Source organism: Petaurus breviceps, unplaced genomic scaffold (assembly GCF_028583685.1).
Source record: "Petaurus breviceps papuanus isolate PSGF00001 unplaced genomic scaffold, PetGlider_PUasm1.0 207, whole genome shotgun sequence".
Classification (NCBI taxonomy): domain Eukaryota; kingdom Metazoa; phylum Chordata; class Mammalia; order Diprotodontia; family Petauridae; genus Petaurus; species Petaurus breviceps.
The window spans coordinates 19,031,267-19,051,862 of record NW_027185850.1 but is presented as its reverse complement, the minus strand read 5'-3'; the positions used below and the strand labels follow the sequence as shown (position 1 = coordinate 19,051,862).

Here is a 20,596-nt window from a genome sequence, read left to right as displayed (position 1 = left end):
AGAGCATTCCCTTAATTCCACCACCTACCCAGAGTGCATTCCCAAACCACACAGATAAGTTGCCAATACCCTCCCTAATTTCTAGGAAGTCTGAGGAAGCATAATGTGAAACTCTCTAATATTAGAAGGTAGGAGACCTGGGTTGGATTCTGGTTCTAACTTAAACTCACTATGGGCTCCCTCAGGTTTGCATATTACTCATCCGTCAAATGAGGGTTTGGATTGGATTTTAAGAGTTTATTGCACGTCTGCCAGACCTACCACACCCCACTAAACTAAAGGGTCTTTTAAGAGATCAGAATTTTCCTGCTCTCCCTAGATGCTATTGAATTCACCTACAATTATCTTGTATTTACTTTGTATATATTTCATATTTAGTTACATGTAATATATAGTTATATTCTATTATCCCCCAAAAGAAATGTGATCTCCTTGAGATCAGGAATTGTTCCATTTTTGTGTTTCTATCTCAAGCACCTAGCACAGTGGGTGGCCCACAGTAGTCACTTAACAAACATTTGTTGGAGAGTTTTTATGATCAGGAAGTAGTTTGGGAGTCAAGAATACCTGGGTTCAAATATTCCTTAGACACTTGCTCACCGTGTGACCCAAGGGAAATCATTTCACTTTCTGGGTCTCAATTTGCTCATCTGCAAAATGAGTCAGATGGACTAGAGGACTTCAAATGTTCCTTAAATGATTAGTGAGAAAAACAGGGACATTTTCACTGGCAGAAGAGTAGTCTGAAAGACATCTGGTTCTGTTCTCAAATCTTGGCCTATGTTTGTTTCTACAGGACATTCTCTTTCTTTCTCTTTCTTGGAAAATAATAATAGTAAGATTTTTTTCAGTTACAAAGCATTTATTTCTCTCCTTTCCATCTCCCCAACCTCACTGAAAATGAAAAGAACCCCCTGTAACAAATATGTATAGTCACTTCAAAGGCAAGCAAAACAATTTTCCTACTGGCCACGCCCAAAAGAGTATGTCTTATTCTCCATCTCAGTGCATTCTCTTTCATGAAAATTGTTGAAATGGAAGTTGAGAGTCCAGACATTAGGGCTTAAATCCTGGAGGCAGGATTGAAATGCGTCCTTGTTGAACATACTGGATGAATTCTCAACAATAGATCTGCTTGTCCAAAGTCAATAATCGTATAAGAATAGATCAAAACTCATCAGCGACTAGTATAAGGTTTCTAACTACCAAATTAGTTTTGAAGTTGCTTAAGCTTTTCAGGGAGGCTAGCATTGCATTATTGCTATTTACGTATTTTGGGATAGCTAACAGATTGTGCTTCTTCATCACTATCAATAAATCTTTGTTAGGCCCAAACACATTGTGATTACTGATCCTGGTACGCATTTACTAAAACAGTTCAACTCTTACTGGCTTGATCTCTAGGGTCCTTGCAGGCCTAATGATATATGACCATGATGAGATGAGGATGAGAATGGACATTTATATATACTTATACATTTCATATGGATGTAGGCATATATTACATACACATATATATGTGTACACATATATACCTATATACATGTATATGTATGGACTGTGCATGCAGATATCAGAATTACTAGAGGTTTCAGGTGAATTAGATAGATTAAATAAGATAACAACTGCAAAGTGCTCCATACTGTGCCTGACACATAGTAATAACTGCTACACAAACATGCATTATTGTTGTTGTTGTTTGATAGATGGATGGATAGATGGGTGGATGGATGGCTTGATTGGATGGATGGATGGATGGATGGATGGATGGATGGATGAATGGATGGATGAATGGATGGGTTGATTGGATGGATGGATGGATGGTTGGTTGGATGGATGGATGACTGGATGGATGAATGGATAGATAGACAAACAGATGGACAGACAGATAGAACATTTATTAAGTGCTTACTATGTGAGAGGCACAGAGTACTTAAGCTTAAAATGGAGTTTATAATATCCCAATGGGTTTTGGGTATTGCTGTATGGAGCCATAGAAAGGACATGAGATTGGGGTGTTGTAGACTTGGCTTCAAATCTTGGTGCCAATTTACCCCATGTTGTAGCTTTATGACCTGGGAAAATCGTTTTCCTCCACCCCTCACTTGAACCTTAGTTAATTCACTTGTAAAATGGGGATGATATGGCTTACCCTCATTACTTCACAGGTTTGTTGGAAGAAAAAGTATTTTGCAAAAATTAAAAGTGCTCTAGAAATTAGAACAATTAGGATTGGAGAACTACTATAGGTAGGGGAACATTAGTCAAGTTAAGGTTGTTAATCCAACTTCCTTTGGGCCAAGAAGATGAAATATTTAGAGTTAAAGGACACTTCTCTATGGTCACTATTACTCTATATGTGCTATCTTCCCCTATTAGAATATGTGAATTCATTGAGGGCAGGGGCTGACTCTTTTTAAATATTTGTATCCCTAGGGCTTGACACAATACCTAGAACATAATGAGTTTAAGAAATGTTTTTTTTTTTCTTTATTAATTTAGCTCTTCATTTTGGAGATGAGAAAATCAAGACCCAGAGATTTTAAAGTACATTCCTAAGGTCACACAGGTAATAAGTGACAGCACTGGGATTTGAACCCAGGTCCTGTGATTCAAAACTTAAGACTCTTCACATTGTCCCCTGCAGTCTTCCTGAGAGCTGCCTCCAGTCCTCTTTATTAAAGGAGACTTTATAAATGACAGTGATAGGTATTCAAACTCTCCAGGCACCTATTTCATTGTTCTCCCATGTGCTTTATAGGCAGAGTAATAAAGTATCAAAAACATGCACCTTATCACTGACACCTAATAGGGCACCCACTCAGCCCCAGGCTTGGAACACCGAGCTTCTTCCAGCAGCCTGATAGTACCCAGGCAGTTTTAGTGGATAAACAAATGGATGGAGTTTAAAATGCAGGCAAATGAGAGGGACTTTCCTACAGAGAATATGAACAATTAGAGCAAGAATGGGTCTATTAAGTCATCTTATTCACCTTTCACCAGGCTGCCACATTCCCAAGAGCCCACTGCCGTGGTAACAGTGAGGGGACCTTCTGTGTGGGCATGGGAACAGTCCTTGGGAAGCTACCCTATTTTCCAGTAGCCTCCTGAGCTTCTGGGGACCTCAGAGACTGTCAACGGGAACCCCTTCATTTTACAAGCAAGAAAATGAAGCCCAGGGAAGTTAAATGACCTTATCAAGGTCATCTATAGTAACGAGAGTCAATGATAGAATTTGAACCTTTGACTGGAGACAATCTTCTTTCCAAAAGTCATCCATTTTCATTGAAGGGTAAGTTGGTGGGACTAGAAGGATTATGACCCTTGTCTGGTTCCCTTCCCTTCAAACAGAAATCACTATTTTTTTCCAAAAATTTTTTTTCAATTTGAAGTATATAAGTGTGATAAATGTCTTATCTGAATTTGCTGGTTCTGGTATGCAGCCAGCACTGGGTTTGAGGAAGTCAGAAGAAAGTCTCCATCATTAAGGATGCATTTCTCCAATAAGCACAAAAGCCACAGACTGACAAAAATATTCTCTTGTACTCACTCAAATCACGTGGCTTTCCTTTATTCAATTCAAAGTTTCATAGATTTGAAATCAGACATGGAGACTATCAAGTTCAATTGCCTCCTTTTACATCTTAAGATACTGAGGCAGAGACTAAGTAACACCCAGCGTAACAAAGCTACAGAGTATGTGAGGCAGGAATCAAACTCAGGTCTTCTACCCTCCAATTCTAGCACTCTACCTACTGTCCCATTTTATAGATTATGGAACTGAGGCAGAAGAAGGCTAACTAGTATACCCAGAGTTTCTTTGCTTATGAGTTCCTGAGGCAAGATTCAAACCCAGGTCTTATGTACTCCAGTTCTATCCACTACATTCTCTACCTATTATGTTTCATTTCATGGATGAGGAAACTGAAGCAGAAGGACATTAAGGAGCATGGTCAGGATCCCATTGCTAGTGAATGCTGAGGCAGGTTCCAAACTCCACTCTTCCCGACTGATTCCAGCCCTTTTCCCACTAAGCCAGATGCCAATGAAACATTTGTTAAATGCCCAAATATGCCAGATACCAGAAGAACAAAGAAAAATGAACCAGTCTTTGTTCTCAAGGTGCTGATGTTGAATAAACCGTTTGTCCTCTTACGTATATTAGTGATGTTCTAGCTTGTGGTCCCACTTTCTGTGTCCATAACTTGTCTCCCAATTGGACTGTAAACTCAAGGAGGGTAAAGCCATTTTCATTTCAAGTAAACAAGAAAGTAAGGAATTGGAGCAGAGGATGTCACCAAGGAAACGGATGCTTGAAAAAGAATTGGGGAGGGCTGGTCACATGGCGAAAGTGAGAGACACTTGTTAGAATGAGACAGGTCCACTGGAGATTTTCATAGATTAGGAGAAAGCTGTGATGGTCCGTAGCATTGTGGGCAAACCTCCTATGATGACTTATGGGATTGACATTGTCGACAGTCACCCAGGATGGGCAGCCATGAGTGGGTGGGAGACTGTGTTGTTGAGGGTGAGGGGGCATCCAAATGGATGAGACCATAGATTCCTAGAAATGTCATGGGTGCAACCCACTCTTCTGCCCTCATGCTTTTCACACTGAACTGACTTTAGAGGTTCACAGATTTAGAGATGGGAGGGATTTCAGAAGCCAGCTAAGTCAACCTTCTCATTTTACGAAAGCTGAAATGAGGACCAGGGACAGAGGTGAGGTTTGAGCCCAGGTTCTCTGACTCCAGGCAATACTCTTCACCTCTTAGATATAAGTATGATAAGCAAGATGAGCCACCCCACCCCTTCCCTGTAATGAAGCCATCATGACCAAAGACATTGCTAGGGCATTACAGGCAGAAAGTTGTGTTCCCCCACCTAGACAGAAGGAATTCAAAATCATAGAATCTCAGGCTTGTAAAGGCTCTGGTGACATCTTTGTTGGTGTTTACCTTTTCAAATGTAATTTCAGGGACAATTACAAATTCATCTGTTACCACAGATTTAGAAGGGACTTCAGAAGCTATCTAATCCAATGCACTCATTTTACAGACAAGGAAACTGAGGTACCAAGGGGCAAAGAGATTTCCTGAAATCTAGCCTGGACCTTGGCCCCAAATCTACCATTCATTTAATGTACAAATGTACTGGTGTGTACTAATTGTAGTAATTTGTACTGATCTACAAATTTACTGTATGTTAGCAAGGAAATGCTCACACTGTTGCATCTAGGCCTAGAGCGTCCAAGCTTTACAAAGTGTCTGCGCAAATATGGAGAGTAAGCTCACTAATCTGTAAAAAAGGCATTTAAAGATGGTTGGGTCAAGCAAATCAATAGCAAACATAAAGGCCCTGAATGTTGATCCCAATCTAAAGTTGGAGGGCAGAACTATGAAGAGAGATTGAGCGAGGCTCCCACCATGGCCTGCATTTGTTTGTTTGGCCCCAGCAATCACTCACAGACATCCATTAAGTGCTGACTTTATGCCAGGCCCTGGGGAGCCACAAATACACAGAAGGAAACAACCCCTACTCTCAATGAACTCACATACTAGCATTTTAGCAAGTCCTTTCTGAGAAGGTTATAGCGACCCTGCTCATCATGGGAGGGCCCCCTTTTCCCTCAGGATCCCTCTGGTCTCCAAGGTCAGAATATCCTCCTACTCATAATAAATGTTTCTTTTGTCTACATATGCAAATTTCCGACTATCTAGGTATATATGTGCGTATAAACTCATTCCCATAAACATATACATCATATGTTATATAATTATATAGAATACATTATATAAATTACATAAATAAGGAATGCATGAATATATTAAACACAATATTATATATGCATATGTATATTTATATAGATATCTATGATCATAAAAAGAGACACATGACATGTAGCAAAATTAGGCACTGATGGTTTAATTTTGTACCAGGGACTTCTCATGCTCATTAGATACATTTGCATAACAGTCTTCCTAACTGGAAGGTTAAGCCAATCCACCATGAAAGAAGGTTACAGATGGAACCCTGTGGCAGTGTCATCTGGGCACAGCTAATGAGGCTGAGGGCCTTCCCATGTTGTGACCCAAAGGTAATGTTGATTGGCAGAGTCCACTGTGATGACCAAAGGCGGCCAAAGGTTTTAGGCAGGGACAGTTGATCTTGGGGTTCAGGGGAAAAGTGCTGGTCAGAAAGAGGAACAGCGTGTACCCCGAGAGCCTCTTTTGCTTAAAATTCAATTTTACACACAACAACAAAAATTCAGTCCCATCTCCCAAGAGTATAATTGGGTTAGCCTCCCAGCAACCATTTTGCAAGCAGGGATAAAAGAAAGAAACAGTAAAGTCATGAGATGAAATCATCTTCCACACCCCCGAAATAAATTCTTCCTCCTCCCTGTTTTTCCTAAAGGGAATGCAATCATCTCTAAGATCTTGCCTTTTTCTGATACTTTATTTCAAATGTCCTAACATTCTTTTTTCTAAAATGTTTTCATTCCTAATGTTCTATATTTGAATGTGCCTACAGCTCCAACATTCTGTACTTTGTATTCTAACATTATGGTCTTAGTGGTACAATGGATGGAGGCTAGACCTGGAGGCAGGAAGACTAGAGTTCAAATCCGGCTTAAGACACATCAGTTTTGTGAGCCTGACCAGGCCACTTACCTCTGTCTGCTTCAGTGTCTTCATCCATAAAATGGGCATAATGAGAGAGTTGTTGTGAAAGGCAAACAGAGGTCATATTGTAAAGCAGTTCCCATGTCTTAAGGTCCTCTGCAAGTCCTGCTACTGCCCTCATTTGCCTTCTAAACCTAGGATTCAAGGTTTTAACATTCTGGGGTCTCAAGTTTCTCCAGCTCTAATGTTCTGTGTTCTGTATGTGAAGCTCCCTCTCAGCGCTGGCATTCAGTCTTCTAGACTCTAAGATATCTTTACACATGACATTCCATCTCATAACACTGTATGCTCCAAGGGCCCTTCTGGCTCTAATTGTCTGCATTTCAGCATGTCTCCAGTTATCAGATCCTCTGTTCTAAAGCCTCTCCTCTCTCTGGTACTCAATGTTCTAAGGCAGGTGTCCTACCCTTTGGGTGTGTGTGTGTGTGTGTGTGTGTGTGTGTGTGTGTGTGTGTGTGTGACGGACTTCTTTGGCAGTTTGGTGAAACCTATGGGTGCCTTCTCTGAATAATATTTTTCTATGTAAAAAATAAAGTACAATGGATTATAAAGAAAATCAATTATGGAGAAATAGAGTGATCGATATTTTGGAGGGGAAGTTCACAGATCCCAGGGTAAGATCATAAGATGGGGGCACTTCCAGTCTGACATTCTATCTCATGACAACATTGCCTCATCTAAAGAACCTCCCATCTCCAACATTCTATGTTCTAATGTCCAAGCTCTGACATTTCTGTTCTCCAAGGTTCTTTAAGATCTAATATTCTATGTTGCAAGGCTTCTTCCAGTTCTGACATGTTATGGTCTAAAGTCAGTTTGGTGTTCTATGTCCTTTGTTCTAATAGTCTATGTTCTAAGGATTTTTTTTCCCTTCTAAAGTTCAGTGTCTCCAATCCCAGAAGACTAGTGCTTAACAGCAGTCTTATCACTGAAAACTTCCTTCTCAAAGCTATGTCTAGGAATGAAGCCTCCAATTCCATCCAGGTTTGTCAAATCTTGACCTTGACTAAGACACTCAATTTTTCTGTGCTCAAAGTTTCCCCTTCGTTAATGCAAGGAGAAAAATGCTGCTGGCTCCTGCAGCACTCATATGAATTAGCCAACGTAAAGTACTTGGGGAAAAAACCACAAAGAGCTAGCTTGCTTCTCAGTCTAATTACAGTATTACTTTTTCAGTACAAACAGATCCTTTAACAAACGAATCTGTAAAAATAGAATCTCTTATTAAGTAACCAAGACACAGTCAATGAAAATGAGTTTTAAATTAAAATTTAAAATAAATGGCTCTGATAGCAAGGCAATAAACCCCAGGCTCCAGATAAAGCAATCAACCGCTGAAATAAAACCAGAAAAAGCCAAATGGACAACAATGATTTATAATGTATCCTGGCTTCCTGAGTTTGGGGAAAACTCTTTTGAAGTTTATTTCTCTATTATTTGGTTATTATTTCTCTCCCTATAGCTCCACCCCCCTCCTAAGGCAGTCAATCAACACTCAGCCAACAAGCATTAATTAATCACCTACTGTATAGCAGGTATTGTCCTAAGTGATAGAGATGCAAAGCATAAGACTCCCTTTCCTAAAGGGTCAGGATGACCTGGTATCAAAACCTACCCTATTACATGGCCTCTTAACTTCTTAGTGCATTGGGCAGTTCTCTAAGAGAAGGTGCCAACTTGTATCAGTAAAGGGAGTTTCCTCACCTGGGAGTTCCCTTTACCAATGAAATAAGAGGTTCAATCTTTATTCTTTTTCCCTATCCTACCATCCAGTTCATTACCTAGCCCTCCCAACTTGGGATCCTTTGCAGGACAAAGATAATTGCCTTAATAATATCATAAAAAGTTTCCTAGGCTGCTTGGAGTTGGATAAGCCCTGGGAATAAGGGTTCAGATCCTGTCACTGACACTAGCTTGTGACCTTGGGCAAATAACATCCATCTTCACCAGCAAAATGAGTAGATTGATATTACCGATCTCATAGGATCCTTGTAAAGAATGTGCTTTGTAAATTTACAGCATCACAGAAATGGGACCCACTACTATTACTACTACCGCTACTAACCCTACTACTACTACCACTACTACTACTACTACCACTACCACTACAACTACTACTACTAATACTACTAACCCTACTATTACTACCACTACTACCACTACCACTACTACTACAACTACTACTACTACCACTACTAACCCTACTACTACTACCACAAAAACTACTACTACCACTACTAACCCTACTACTACTACTACTACCACTACTAACCCTACTACTACTACCACTACTACTGCTACTACTCCTACTACTACCACTACTAACCCTACTACTACTACTACTACTACTCGACCTGGGCCAATCTGACCCTAAATCCCACAGCTTAGAGGATTTATTTTCAAATAACTGTTCACTGCCTCCTTTAGACCCAGTCGTGTGGATTTAGTTAATAAAATATTTTCATAGACTATTATGTCTATTTAATATCTAGACTATTTCAATGTCTGTTGGTCATAGACATTAAAATGGTCTCTTTAAAGCAATTATGTCTATTTTTATTTTTTTATTAGTCAAGGCAAACTCTAGGTACCTAGCTGGAGATGGGTTTGTCTCTGTGGATAAGGAAGGCTACTGGGAGTGAGGAGGTACTCATCTAAGCCTGTCTGGTCTTGCCCACTGAAGAACTTGCAATAAACCACAAGCTCCATCTTCAGCCTGGATATTCTACATTTGGAGGCTGATATTAGGAGGCTCATTGGACATAGAGCCAGGCCTGAAGTCATGATGACTTCTTTGTGAGTTCGAATCTGGCCTCAGATAGTTACTAGCTGTTTGACCCTGGGCAGGTCACTTAGCCCTGTTTGCCTTAATTTCCTCATCTGTAAAATGAAGTGGAGGAGGCAATCACAAACCACTCTTTGCCAAGAAAACCCCAAATGGGGATGGGGAAAGAAGATGTAGGCTTTTGTTTTTCCATTTAAGTTCACAGAACCCTTCCTCTGTTGATCCTATGGATCCTATGGATCCATGGACTCCTACAAACCCTGGGTTAAGGAGCAATGTTTTACTCCAATTCTCTCATTTTTGCTGTGTGACCATAAGGAAATGGCTTAACCACTCTGATCCTCATTTTCCTCTTTTGTAAATGGAAGAAGAAATACTTGCCTATATGTCTTATAGGAATTTTGTTAGAAAGGAGGCATCAGTGACCTAAAGGGCTGCATAAATGTAGGCTATTACTATAGAGCTGACCTAGAAGACCTGGATTTGAACCTTGGTCCTCTGACTCAGGTGGTAATGAATGTCCAGCTCCCTTTGATTGGCTGGGTAAAGACTCCTGATGGAGATCAGGGAACAAAACAGAATATTAGACCAGGAAAAGGTCTCGGATGGCACCTGGGCCAACCTCATTCTTGAACAGGAAGCTCCTCTGCAACTTTCTTGCCATGTGGCCAGCCAATCTTTTCTTGAAGACCTCCAGCACCAGGGAGCTCATTCCCTTTCAAGACTGCCTGCTGCCCTTTATAATGATAGGAAAGTCAGCTCTTCGATCAAATCACAATCTGCCTCATTGCTCCTAGTTCTGTCCCTCCCTCATGCAAGCAGAGCCCTTTAATACTTGAAGACGGGGATCATTGTGTGCTCTCCTCTGCCAGCTGACCACAGAACCTTTTCTCCTGGCCAGCTGTCTCCACCTTCTTGACCAATGTTTCATATAACAGAGTTTCCAGGCCCATCCCACTTCTGGGTGCCCTCCTAAAGAAGTGTCCCAGTTTATCACTGAGGTCTTGAGTTTAGTATCTCAGCCCTCAGGCCCACTGAAGTTCAACAGTAATCCAAACCCACCTTTTTCTTTAACAATGAATTATGAAACTCATCCTCTAAATTATCTCTCTGGCGTCAGGTCCCTGACAGGGCCAATTTTTAAAAATGTGTGGGTTTTGAGCTGCAAATTGATTTTTTATTGTGATAAATTAAAATCCAATATCATCCAACAAGACACTAAACACACAGGCACCTAAATTATTTTTCCTCTTGAATGTTTTGTCTCTTTTATATTAAAATGAATCTCTGGTGGCTGCCGAGTCTGAGGAAGCACTGTCAGTGGACAATACCACAAGGATATGGAAATTTCATGCAAATAAGGGGCCATGCCAAAATACAAAAACAAAACAAGAAACCAAACCAGCCCTCCAACCTCCTTAGGTTCCCAGGAATTGAGAGGTAGAAGCAACTTCAGAGATTAGGTGAACCATTCCCATCTTCGGAGATGGAGGCTCAGGTAGGCTAAGTAATGTATTGATATGCTAACTATCCAAGTGATTATTAAGCTCCTACTGTGCTAGGCACTAGAAAACATCAGACTTGACAGCTGTGTCCTGACTCCAAGATCATCCATGAACCTGTGCTGCCTCTATTATAATGATCCTACAACTGCCTCATTCAAATTCCCAGAATCGAAGATGTTCAGACTTGGAAAGGACCACTGGAGCCATCGGTTCTACCCAGTCATGGACAGTCATCTCACCCCGACCCCCACCCCCAGTAACATGGCCCTCTAGTGGTGGTGGGGTAGGAAGCCACCACCTGCCATGGTGGCCCATTCTTCTCTGGGATGGTTCACCCTGTTAGGAAGCTTTTTTGGGGCCCCTTCTACCCATTGCGCCTAAATCTACCCAGTGTGGTCAGTCAGAAGAAGAATCCCTTCTATATGTGACAATTTTTCTAGTACTTTAAGAAATGAGAGCTTTTTCCTCCCTATATCTTCTTTTCTTCAGATTAAACCTCCCTAATTCCTCAAACATCTATTCATTCCACAAGGTCCTTCACTTTTCTTTCTGAATGTGTTCCACAGTATCAATGAATCTATAATCCTGTGACCAGATGATGCCATATTGCAGGGAGTACACTCGTTAATAACATACCAAGACCATGGACTCATTGAGGTACAAAAACCAACACAGCCAAAGGTGGGCAATCAGGATGGCAGCGGGGACTTGATACCAAGTCAATTATACATATATATCCACCTATCCATTCATCCATTATTTGTAATGTGCCCAGCACAAGGATCCATGAAACGTTACAAGAAACAGTGGAAAGTCTTCAGAAAACTGAGCGGATCTTTTAAGGACAATTATGGGGAAGGCAAGAGAACATGTGGATGGATTTTGATCACCTGGAATGAAGGGAATAGAGACACTTTAAAGATTTTTGGGGGAGAGGAGGTGTCTAGACCTGTTATTTTATTGGCATAAGGATTTCTCAGTGAATAACCTCCCTCTACCAATGTCAACAAATATGCCACTTAAACTATTAGGGTTGCCTGGGATCCTGGGGAGTTAAGTAACCTGCTAGGGGTCACACAACCATCTGGAATCTGAAGCCCAGCTTCAACCCAGGCCATCTTGATTCCAAGACTGGCTCTCTATCCACAATGTCATTCTGCCCTGAGCTTCTGTAGCCCCTGAATTTTGTACCAGGAGCTGAGAGGGCTGTCAGAGAGGTAATTCAAGGTTAATAGTTACAAGCCCTTTCTCGTAAGGAATTTCCACAGTCCAGTAGGGGGAGATAAGCCATGTGCACAGATAAGCAGAAAGCCAATCAGAATGATGATGGGAGTGCTTTAGACAGGTGTGGATGCATACAAGCATGAACCAGGACACTTTTCTGGAGTGTGGTAGAATTCTAACAGCCGTTTTCATCCCTTTGATATTAGTGATAACTAGACATCCGATAATATGAATAGCCCTCAATTGAGAGGCATTTCCACCCCATGTTAACAATTCAAAAAAAGAAAGTTAATCATATAAGGACTGGGATCAAAGGCCCTTTGAAATTTGAGACAGGGTGTAAATTGCTGTAACCAATCTCTTTAATTGGGATCAATATCTCTGACAGCTTTTTGTTTTTAAATTCTAGGGAGAACTCTGCTCTGCCAATGTTTCTTTTTCTTATTGGGCGTGGGGGTGGGGAACAAAAACCAGCCCTCCTGCCACTGTGGGAATGAATACAGACTGAGGTAAGGCAGATCTCATTCCAGATGCCAAAGGTATCTCTGGGGGAAAAACAAGCCTTCACTAAAAAATGTGATTCCAGGCCCCCCGTGGACATATTTCCTACCTTCAAAGATCTAGGAAATTTGGCTTGCTGATCATTACAAATGGATATTTTTTTAGATAAAAATATACCTGAGGGTTCCTTGTACTTCACTTTATAGCAGGTAAACTGTGCCCAGATCTCCTTCCTTGCTGTTTTTACCCTCCCAAGACTCCAGATGCCCCTACCGTCTCATTGCCATCTCTTTCTTCCAAGGGACCAAGAGCAAACAGTTTCTGTTGCTGCTTATTCTTTATTTACAAAAAAAACTACAAGAAAACTCTGAAAATTTCATCTTGACTTATTTGTCTTCCTTGGACAAACCCTGGTTTGAGCACAGGACGTGGAGTCAAAGAACTGGGTTCAGATGCTGGCTTTATCACTTAGTATCTCTCTGTGACCTTGGGCACATGATTTTAACTCTTATGTGCCTTGGTCTCCTCATTTATAAAAATGAGTGGCTTGCACCAAATAGCTTCTATCCAGCTCCAAATTTATGATACTAGGAACCACTGAGTCAAAAACTGTGGGTGAGTCTGAGCATGAAAAGCTCCTCTGAAGTTGGCATACCCAGAAATCCACCTCACCCCTTCTTTGGCAGGCCCAAAGAACACATCCACTCTCTCCTTTGCTGCTCACAGAGTGATGGATTTGGGGGTTTTAAAGATTAAGAGCCCAATTCCCTTGCTGAAATTACTCCAATTTCAAGGTACTAGAGGTTAAACCTAGATGTCAGAATTCATTGACATTGAGGCAAAAGGCCTTGCTGAGTATCCGTGTTTACTGTGGCAAATGCAGATGGAAATTTCCTATCAACATTGACATCACCCCCAGCTCATTTAACTCTCTCAATCTCCCATTAGAGGACAGGGGTGCTATGGCATCTTTAGCACAACCCAGGGTACCCCCATGGTGGGCAATCACTTCCCACACCACTCAGCAAAGAGGCTCTCTGTGATGAACGAGCCCAGCTTATCAAGTTTGTCAGCTGCTATATGTGTGTTTATGCGGATTGGAGATCGCTGAGCAGCCAGAGAAAGCTTTTAAGGGCACATCTGTCAATAAATTCAATCCCGTTCTGTCATATCATCCTTTTACTTACTCCTGTCTTTTCATCAAAGATTTTGATTCCTCCAAAGGAGATGGTTAAAAAGATTTTCTGTTTGTGTTCTCCTTTGGAACGGGCTCCAGCGACAACTCCCTGTGGAGAGAAAGGACGGGGTTTGAGTTCGGCATTTTCGCAACTCTTCCCTGGTAGCTTTACTGCATAGGGGCCCCCTAAGGTAGGTCAGATACCATCAACCCACGGACAATGATCCTCGACTTCAGTACCAGTCTCGTTGGCCCTTTTATTCTCTCATGGCCCATTTTCCAAATTCTAAAAGGTTGACGGCTTAGTCTGATGAAAACACAGCTGGATAGGGAATGAGAAGACTAGGTTTTAAGCCCTGGCTCTTCGATATCCTAAGTGTGTGATCTTGAGCAAATCATTTGACCTTTATTTGGTCTCAGTTTCCCCTACTGTAAAATGAGATAGGTGGACTAGATAATCACTAAATGCCCTTCTTGTCTGAAATCTAGGATCCTATTAACCTCTGACACCAGATCCCATACACTGGCTAATTCCTTCAGTCTTTACTCATTCATTCTTCCATCATTCATGTTTTTCCCATCACATAAGACAGTATGTAATTTAAATAGCTTAAATTGCTATGTAATTGTCAGCAACTATTATTATAATCCCATTTATTCATTAATTTATTCATTTGCTTGTTCACTCATTTATTTATTTTTTTTTAATTGGGAAAATATCATGGTGTTTCCAAAAGGCACACTGAGGTAGGAAACAGGAAACTTGGCTTTTGGTCCTGGCCCTGACATTAACTCATTGTCTGACCTTGAACAGGCAATTCATTTCTCTAAGCCTCAGTTGCCCTAATCTGTCAAGTGAAGGGTTTGGATTAAATAATCTTGGGAGTCGTGTTAAATTCTGATTTTCCATGATTTCTATTTATTTATTTTTAGTTTTCAACAATCAATTTCATAAGTTTTAAATTTTCTAACTTTCCTTTTCCCCTCTCTCCCCAAGACTGCATGCAACATACATTCCTATTAAACACATGTTAATGTGTTTTAATTTAATTTAATTCTTCACATAAGAAACACAACATTAGTCAAGTTGCACAGAAGAATTATAATGAATGGGAGAGACCATGAGAAAGAAAAAAAACAAACAAAAAAGAAAATAGTCTGTTTTACTCTGCATTCCGACTCCCCAGTTCTTTCTCTATATATGGATGGCATTTACCATGAGTAATTTGGAATTGTTTTAGGTTCTTGCATTCCCGAGAAGGGTTAAGTCTATCAAAATCACTCATTGCACACTGTGGCTGTTTTTGTGAACAATGTTCTCCTGGTTTTGTTCACTTCACTCAGCATCAGTTCATATAAGTCTTTCCAGGATTTTCTGAAGTCTACCTGTTCATCATTTCTTATAGCACAATAGTATTCCATTACATTCATATATCACAACTTGTTCAGCCATTCCCCAAAAGATGGGCATCCCTTTAATTTCTAGTTCTTGGACACAGCAAAAAGAACTTTGTACAGGTGAGTCCTTTTCCTATTTTTATGATCTCTTTGGGATACATCCTAGAAGCGGTATTTCTGGGTCAAAGGGTATATATATATATTGACACTCCATGATTTACTAAGGAGTCTTCTAAGTGAGGGAAATGTATCAGAATATGGGGAAGTACAAAGAAAAAACAGAAAAAAGCCTCTCATTCTATAGTACTTGGAGTCTATTAGGAGAGATGAAACTTAATCATGTTAGTATGGAAAACAGAACAAAGTAAGAGAGGTCTGAAAATGGTGCTGCAATGAGTTGATAGGAGAGACAGATCACTTCTATCTGGGGAGGGACAGAGAGGAGTTCCGATGGGCTTTCTGAATCAGGTAGCATCTGAGCTTGATCTTGATGAATATGTAGAGAATTCCAACAAGTGGAGATTAGGAGTCCAGATATGACCCCCCAAAACTCAACTAGCCTTCATAGGATTGTCAGCTCATTCTTTCATCCACTAATTAAGACATTGAGAGAGCATTTATTGAATGGTCCCTTTGTGTTGACAAAGGTATATTGAGCACTCTAGACATGCAAAGAAGGAGGCAGCATGAACCCTTCTCTGGAATAGATTAAAAAGCTGTTGGGGAGATAGGACATTTCCACCTGAAACAAAAGAATAATGAGCGTTTGTCTGTTAATCTAGCCCAGAAGGGCTGAGCTGCCTTAAGTGCTGATGGAATGTAAATTAAGGTCAAAATCACTGAGTAAAGAGTTATGAGTCTCATGTCACGATGCCATCATCATTAGTATCATCAGATGGATTTTCCTTTTTCTTTTTTTAAAGCCTAAATTAAAGAGCTTTGGCTTTTACCTTCTAGGATTCTGGTGAGCATGAAATGACTATTTCTCATTGCTGGAACATAAGGAGTTTGCACTGGTTTGCTCTATAATAATGCTTCAGAAAAAAAAAAAACAGTGCTATGTGGCAGAGATACTAGAATCAAGGAATGATAGAGCTGGGAGGGGCCTTAGAACAGGGAATGTGAGGGCTGGGCATGGCCTTAGAACCTGTCAGAGCTGGGGAGGGGCCTTAGAACAGGGAATGTCAGAACTAGGAATGGCTTTAGAACAGAGAATGTCAGAGCTGAGAGGGGCCTGAGAATAAGGAATGTCAGAGCTGGGCAAGGTCTTAGAATATAAAAAGTCAGAGGTGAGAAATATCTTCAAACATACGATGGTTGAGCTGAAAACGACAAAGGATGTCAGAGCTGAAGGGATTTTAGAACACAGAATGTTGGAGTTAGAAGAAACTTCAGGCATCATCTAGTTGGAAGGTTCTGTTCTTAGGGGGGGTGAAGGCTTTGGCCATGTAAGAAGCCCAGGGACCCCTCAGAACAAAGTTGTTTGTTTGTTTTAAGTTCATATAATAAAATATGGGAAACCGATGATATAGAAATACAGACATCCAAAGTTCCCGGCCCCCTGACCAAAGCCAGTTCAATCACTGAACAGCCTTAAGAACCTTGTCTCCTATTCCTTCTTTCCACTCCATCTATACTCAGTCTACCAGTCATATAGTGAAAGCCCTGGAGCTTCCTAATCTCACACTGTTACTATACCTGAAATGACATTCTTCTCCCTCTCTATTGGCCACCTTTCTACTCAATACTTTAAGGTACAATTCACGTAATGCCGCCTTTGCCATAAACCCTGATTCTTTCCCCCTTCCTTTTTTCTCCATTGGTAACAACCATTCCTCTCTGACCTCATTTTACCATAGTGCATGTGGTAGTGAAAGGTTCACACAGGACTGAAGGTCACTTTGCCTCAGTTTCCTTAACTAACCCTATAGCACATTTACATTATCCATATTTGGCTCACAGATTTGGAGCTGAATGGAACTTTAGAGACCAGTGAGTCTAATCCCATCCTAATTTGTGGCAGTAATAAATCACATGAAGTGGTTACAGGCGTTCAGATTTGTACTATTCAAAGTTATAATTGTGTAAAATATGGTCTCTGGTTTCAGTCCAATGGAAAGTTTGAAATGGAAGAATGTGACCACTTCACAGGATTCAGTGTTAATACTCCTATACTTGAGACCTATCTGTACAAAGAAGGAAACTGAGGCTCTAAAAGGTTATATGACCTGGAAGAAAGAAGTAGAGCCAGGATTAGAACTCAGGTCCTGTGGCTTGAAAATGACAGCTTTCCTCTGTGTTAATCTCCCTAAAGCCATGAGTCACATCAAAGTACTTTGCAATCCTTAGGACGTTGATGAGAATTTATGTGGTTTGCATTTTTATGGTCACAAAGACCTGGCATCATCAAAAATAATTCCATCTCCTCCCCTCTCCTTCAGGTGGAAACAAAGACCTCCTCTGGTCCTAGGTACCTTGAGCTTCATCATGGAATCTTGACATAACTTGTCTCCGCGTGCAGCAGAAACTTCATCAATGCCGATCAGCTTGGCCTTGTACCGGACGCCTTCACCCTTGAATCTCTTTATCAAAGTGGCTTCACTGCGATCCTGACCTGGGGACAAAGAACAAAATGGGGTTTAGATATTCAAACAGGAAACGGGGCTGGAGAGGGCGGGGACAAACCCATCCTTGGGCTTGGCTTATGGTCCATCGGAGAGACATTGGCCTTACTCAGTCACTAGTGGAGAAGAGCGTTATAAGGACAGATGTGTTAGCGTGAAGGTCTTCAAGGACTTGGGTCCCAGTCCTAGATGAGCAACATTCTGTCTTTGGCCAAGGCCACTTGATGGGTCGCAAATTTTTCATCTACAAATAATAAAACTGTAAATAGTTTGTTTCTTTAAGCTGTAAATGGAAACTCTGAGATCCCTTCTGGGTCTTGATTTGTGAACCTACGAGAGACCCTGGGCAAGTCACTTGCTTCTTGGGGCCTCAGTTTCCGTATCTGTTAAATGAAGGTGTAGGTAAGATGGAGGATCAGAGGGGCATTCTAGTTCTAGGTCTATGACCTTATCTGTGACCTTAAGCTAATTAATGGATCTCTCTTGGCCTCAGTTTCCTTTAAAAAAAAGTGAAATGAGGGCATTATATTAGGTGACCTCTGACATGCCTTTCAGAGGTCCTCCTATACACTCCTATAAATGTTCCTCTTTATTTTGATGCTTAGACTCGTTAAAAACCAGATTCTGCAGTAATATCTGACTCTAATATTCCCCCTTTACATTGTTCTAATCATTTTACCTACATCATGTCATTTGAGCTTCACTCTTCCCCTATAAGGTACTAGGCATCAGTGAACTCATTTAATAGATAGGGAAACTATTGAGGCTCAGAGTGGAGTAAGTTGCCCAGGGTCACACATCTTGGTCAGAATTAGAACCTAGGTTTTCTTAACAAGTGTAACACTCTATCCAATGCAATGGGCTGTTGTGGGACAGAGAAAAGAGTACAGGTGATGGAACGAGGACACCTGGGATCAAATTTTGCTTCTGACACTTACTAGCTGTATGTGTGAACCTGGGTAAGTACCTAACCTCTCTGTGGCCACAGTTTCTTCCGCTGCAAAATGGGGGTAATAATAATAGCACTATCTATATTACACGGTTGTTGTTTGGAATATACTTTATAATACACCTTCCTTCCCTTCCTCCATTCTTTGCTTTCCTCCCTCTTTCCTTACTTCCTCCTTCTTTCTCTCCCTCCTTTCTCTTCCTTCCTTCCTTCCTTTCTTTTTTCCCTTCCTCTTTCTTTCTTTATACCCTCCCTCCCTTCTTTCTTTCTTTCTTTCTTTCTTTCTTTCTTTCTTTCTTTCTTTCTTTCTTTCTTTCTTTCTTTCTTTCTTTCTTTCTTTCTTTCTTCCTTCCTTCCTTCCTTCCTTCCTTCCTTCCTTCCTAGGAACCAAAGGAATATAACAAACAGCAGAGAGTCAGAGGACCTGGGTTCAAATCCTGATGGCTCTTTATGACCTGTGTGACTCTGAGGAAATCACTATCCCTCTCTGGGCTTGTGTTTCCTTTTTATAAATGCAAAAGGTGTATGTGGGATAGAAGGCAGGGTAGTACTGTGGAGGACAGTAAGAAAACCTGGAGTCAGGTGTCAGGTTCAAATCCTTCCTCAATCACCTTCGATGTGCATGACCTTGAGCAAGCCACCACCTCTTTGGAACCTCAAGCCCATTTTATGGATGAAAAAACTGAAGTCTAGATAAGGGAATTAACTTATTCCATCTCCCAAGTCCAACACTGCCAACTGAAACACACACTCCCACCGTGATTGTCCGGATAATGACAGAGATCAAGGCACAGATCTCTGCCTCAGACCTGAGCCCTACAACAGCTCATGGCCTTCAACAAGCCATTTCTCCTCATAGGAATCAGAGGATTTGGAACTGGAAGGATCCTTAAATAAACACAATAAATACTTAGTAAACACATAGTAAACACCTTCTACAGGCCAAGCTCTAGGATAAAACACTGAGGGTATGAAGAAATGAAAGAAAAAAGGAGTGCTTCAAAAAGCTTGCAATCTAATGGGGGAGACAAGAAGCAGACAACTGCTTCATCTTTACAGATGAAAAAAGTGAGCTTCAGAGAACTGGAAAGGACTTAGCCAAAGAAACCCAACTCTAAGTGGCAAAGTTCAAGTCCTCTGATTGCAAAGCCATATTCCACAAGCATTAAGTGAGAGCCTACAGCGGGTCAGACTGGACCCTGGAAATACAAAGGCCCTACCAAAATCCAGGGGCCATTTCCAACTGACTTCATGGAATAATGTGCCCTCCTGATGGGGACATGGAGACAATCAGACAAGACAACAGATATGCTGCCATTTTGCTGACACTAATAGAGTATACAGATAGAAGGTCAATAATGAGGGAATCATTTTTCTTCTAGGTTAATATCTATGGGATTTTCTCTTTCCCCTTAAGCTGTTTTCCTTCTTGCCCCCAGGGTAGCACAGAATCCCAGATCATGGAGCAGAAGGCTTCCTATGGGGGTCACTTGGTAATCCTGAGCTCACATGTCACTTCCTATATGACAACTGGCCTGACCCTCCCAGGGACCCTAAAAAAATTGTCAATTATTTGGTATTTCCTTTTTATTTACTCATATAACCCTGTTTTCTATCCACTAAGGGCCAGTTTGGTAGAGGGACAGTCCTGGGGTCATACTTGATGTGTGTACATGCCTACAGTGTCTGGCTCCTAGAATGCAGGGCTAGAAGACTGGACTTGAGAGTTAGCAAAATTCTGCCTCAA

The 20,596-nt window shown here is 41.0% G+C and overlaps 1 protein-coding gene across 1 annotated transcript in view; it reads right to left on the bottom strand.

Annotated features, from left to right (window-relative positions):
* The window catches only part of LOC138164937 (disabled homolog 1-like), a 483,687-nt gene that overhangs the window by 148,844 nt on the left and 314,247 nt on the right, over positions 1-20,596 (bottom strand). The window contains exons 3-4 of the mRNA XM_069092919.1: positions 17,751-17,890; positions 13,889-13,987 (exon numbers count right to left, since the gene is read on the bottom strand). Of these exons, the coding sequence (XP_068949020.1) occupies positions 13,889-13,987; positions 17,751-17,890 (239 nt within the window). The remainder of the gene's footprint in view (positions 1-13,888; positions 13,988-17,750; positions 17,891-20,596) is intronic.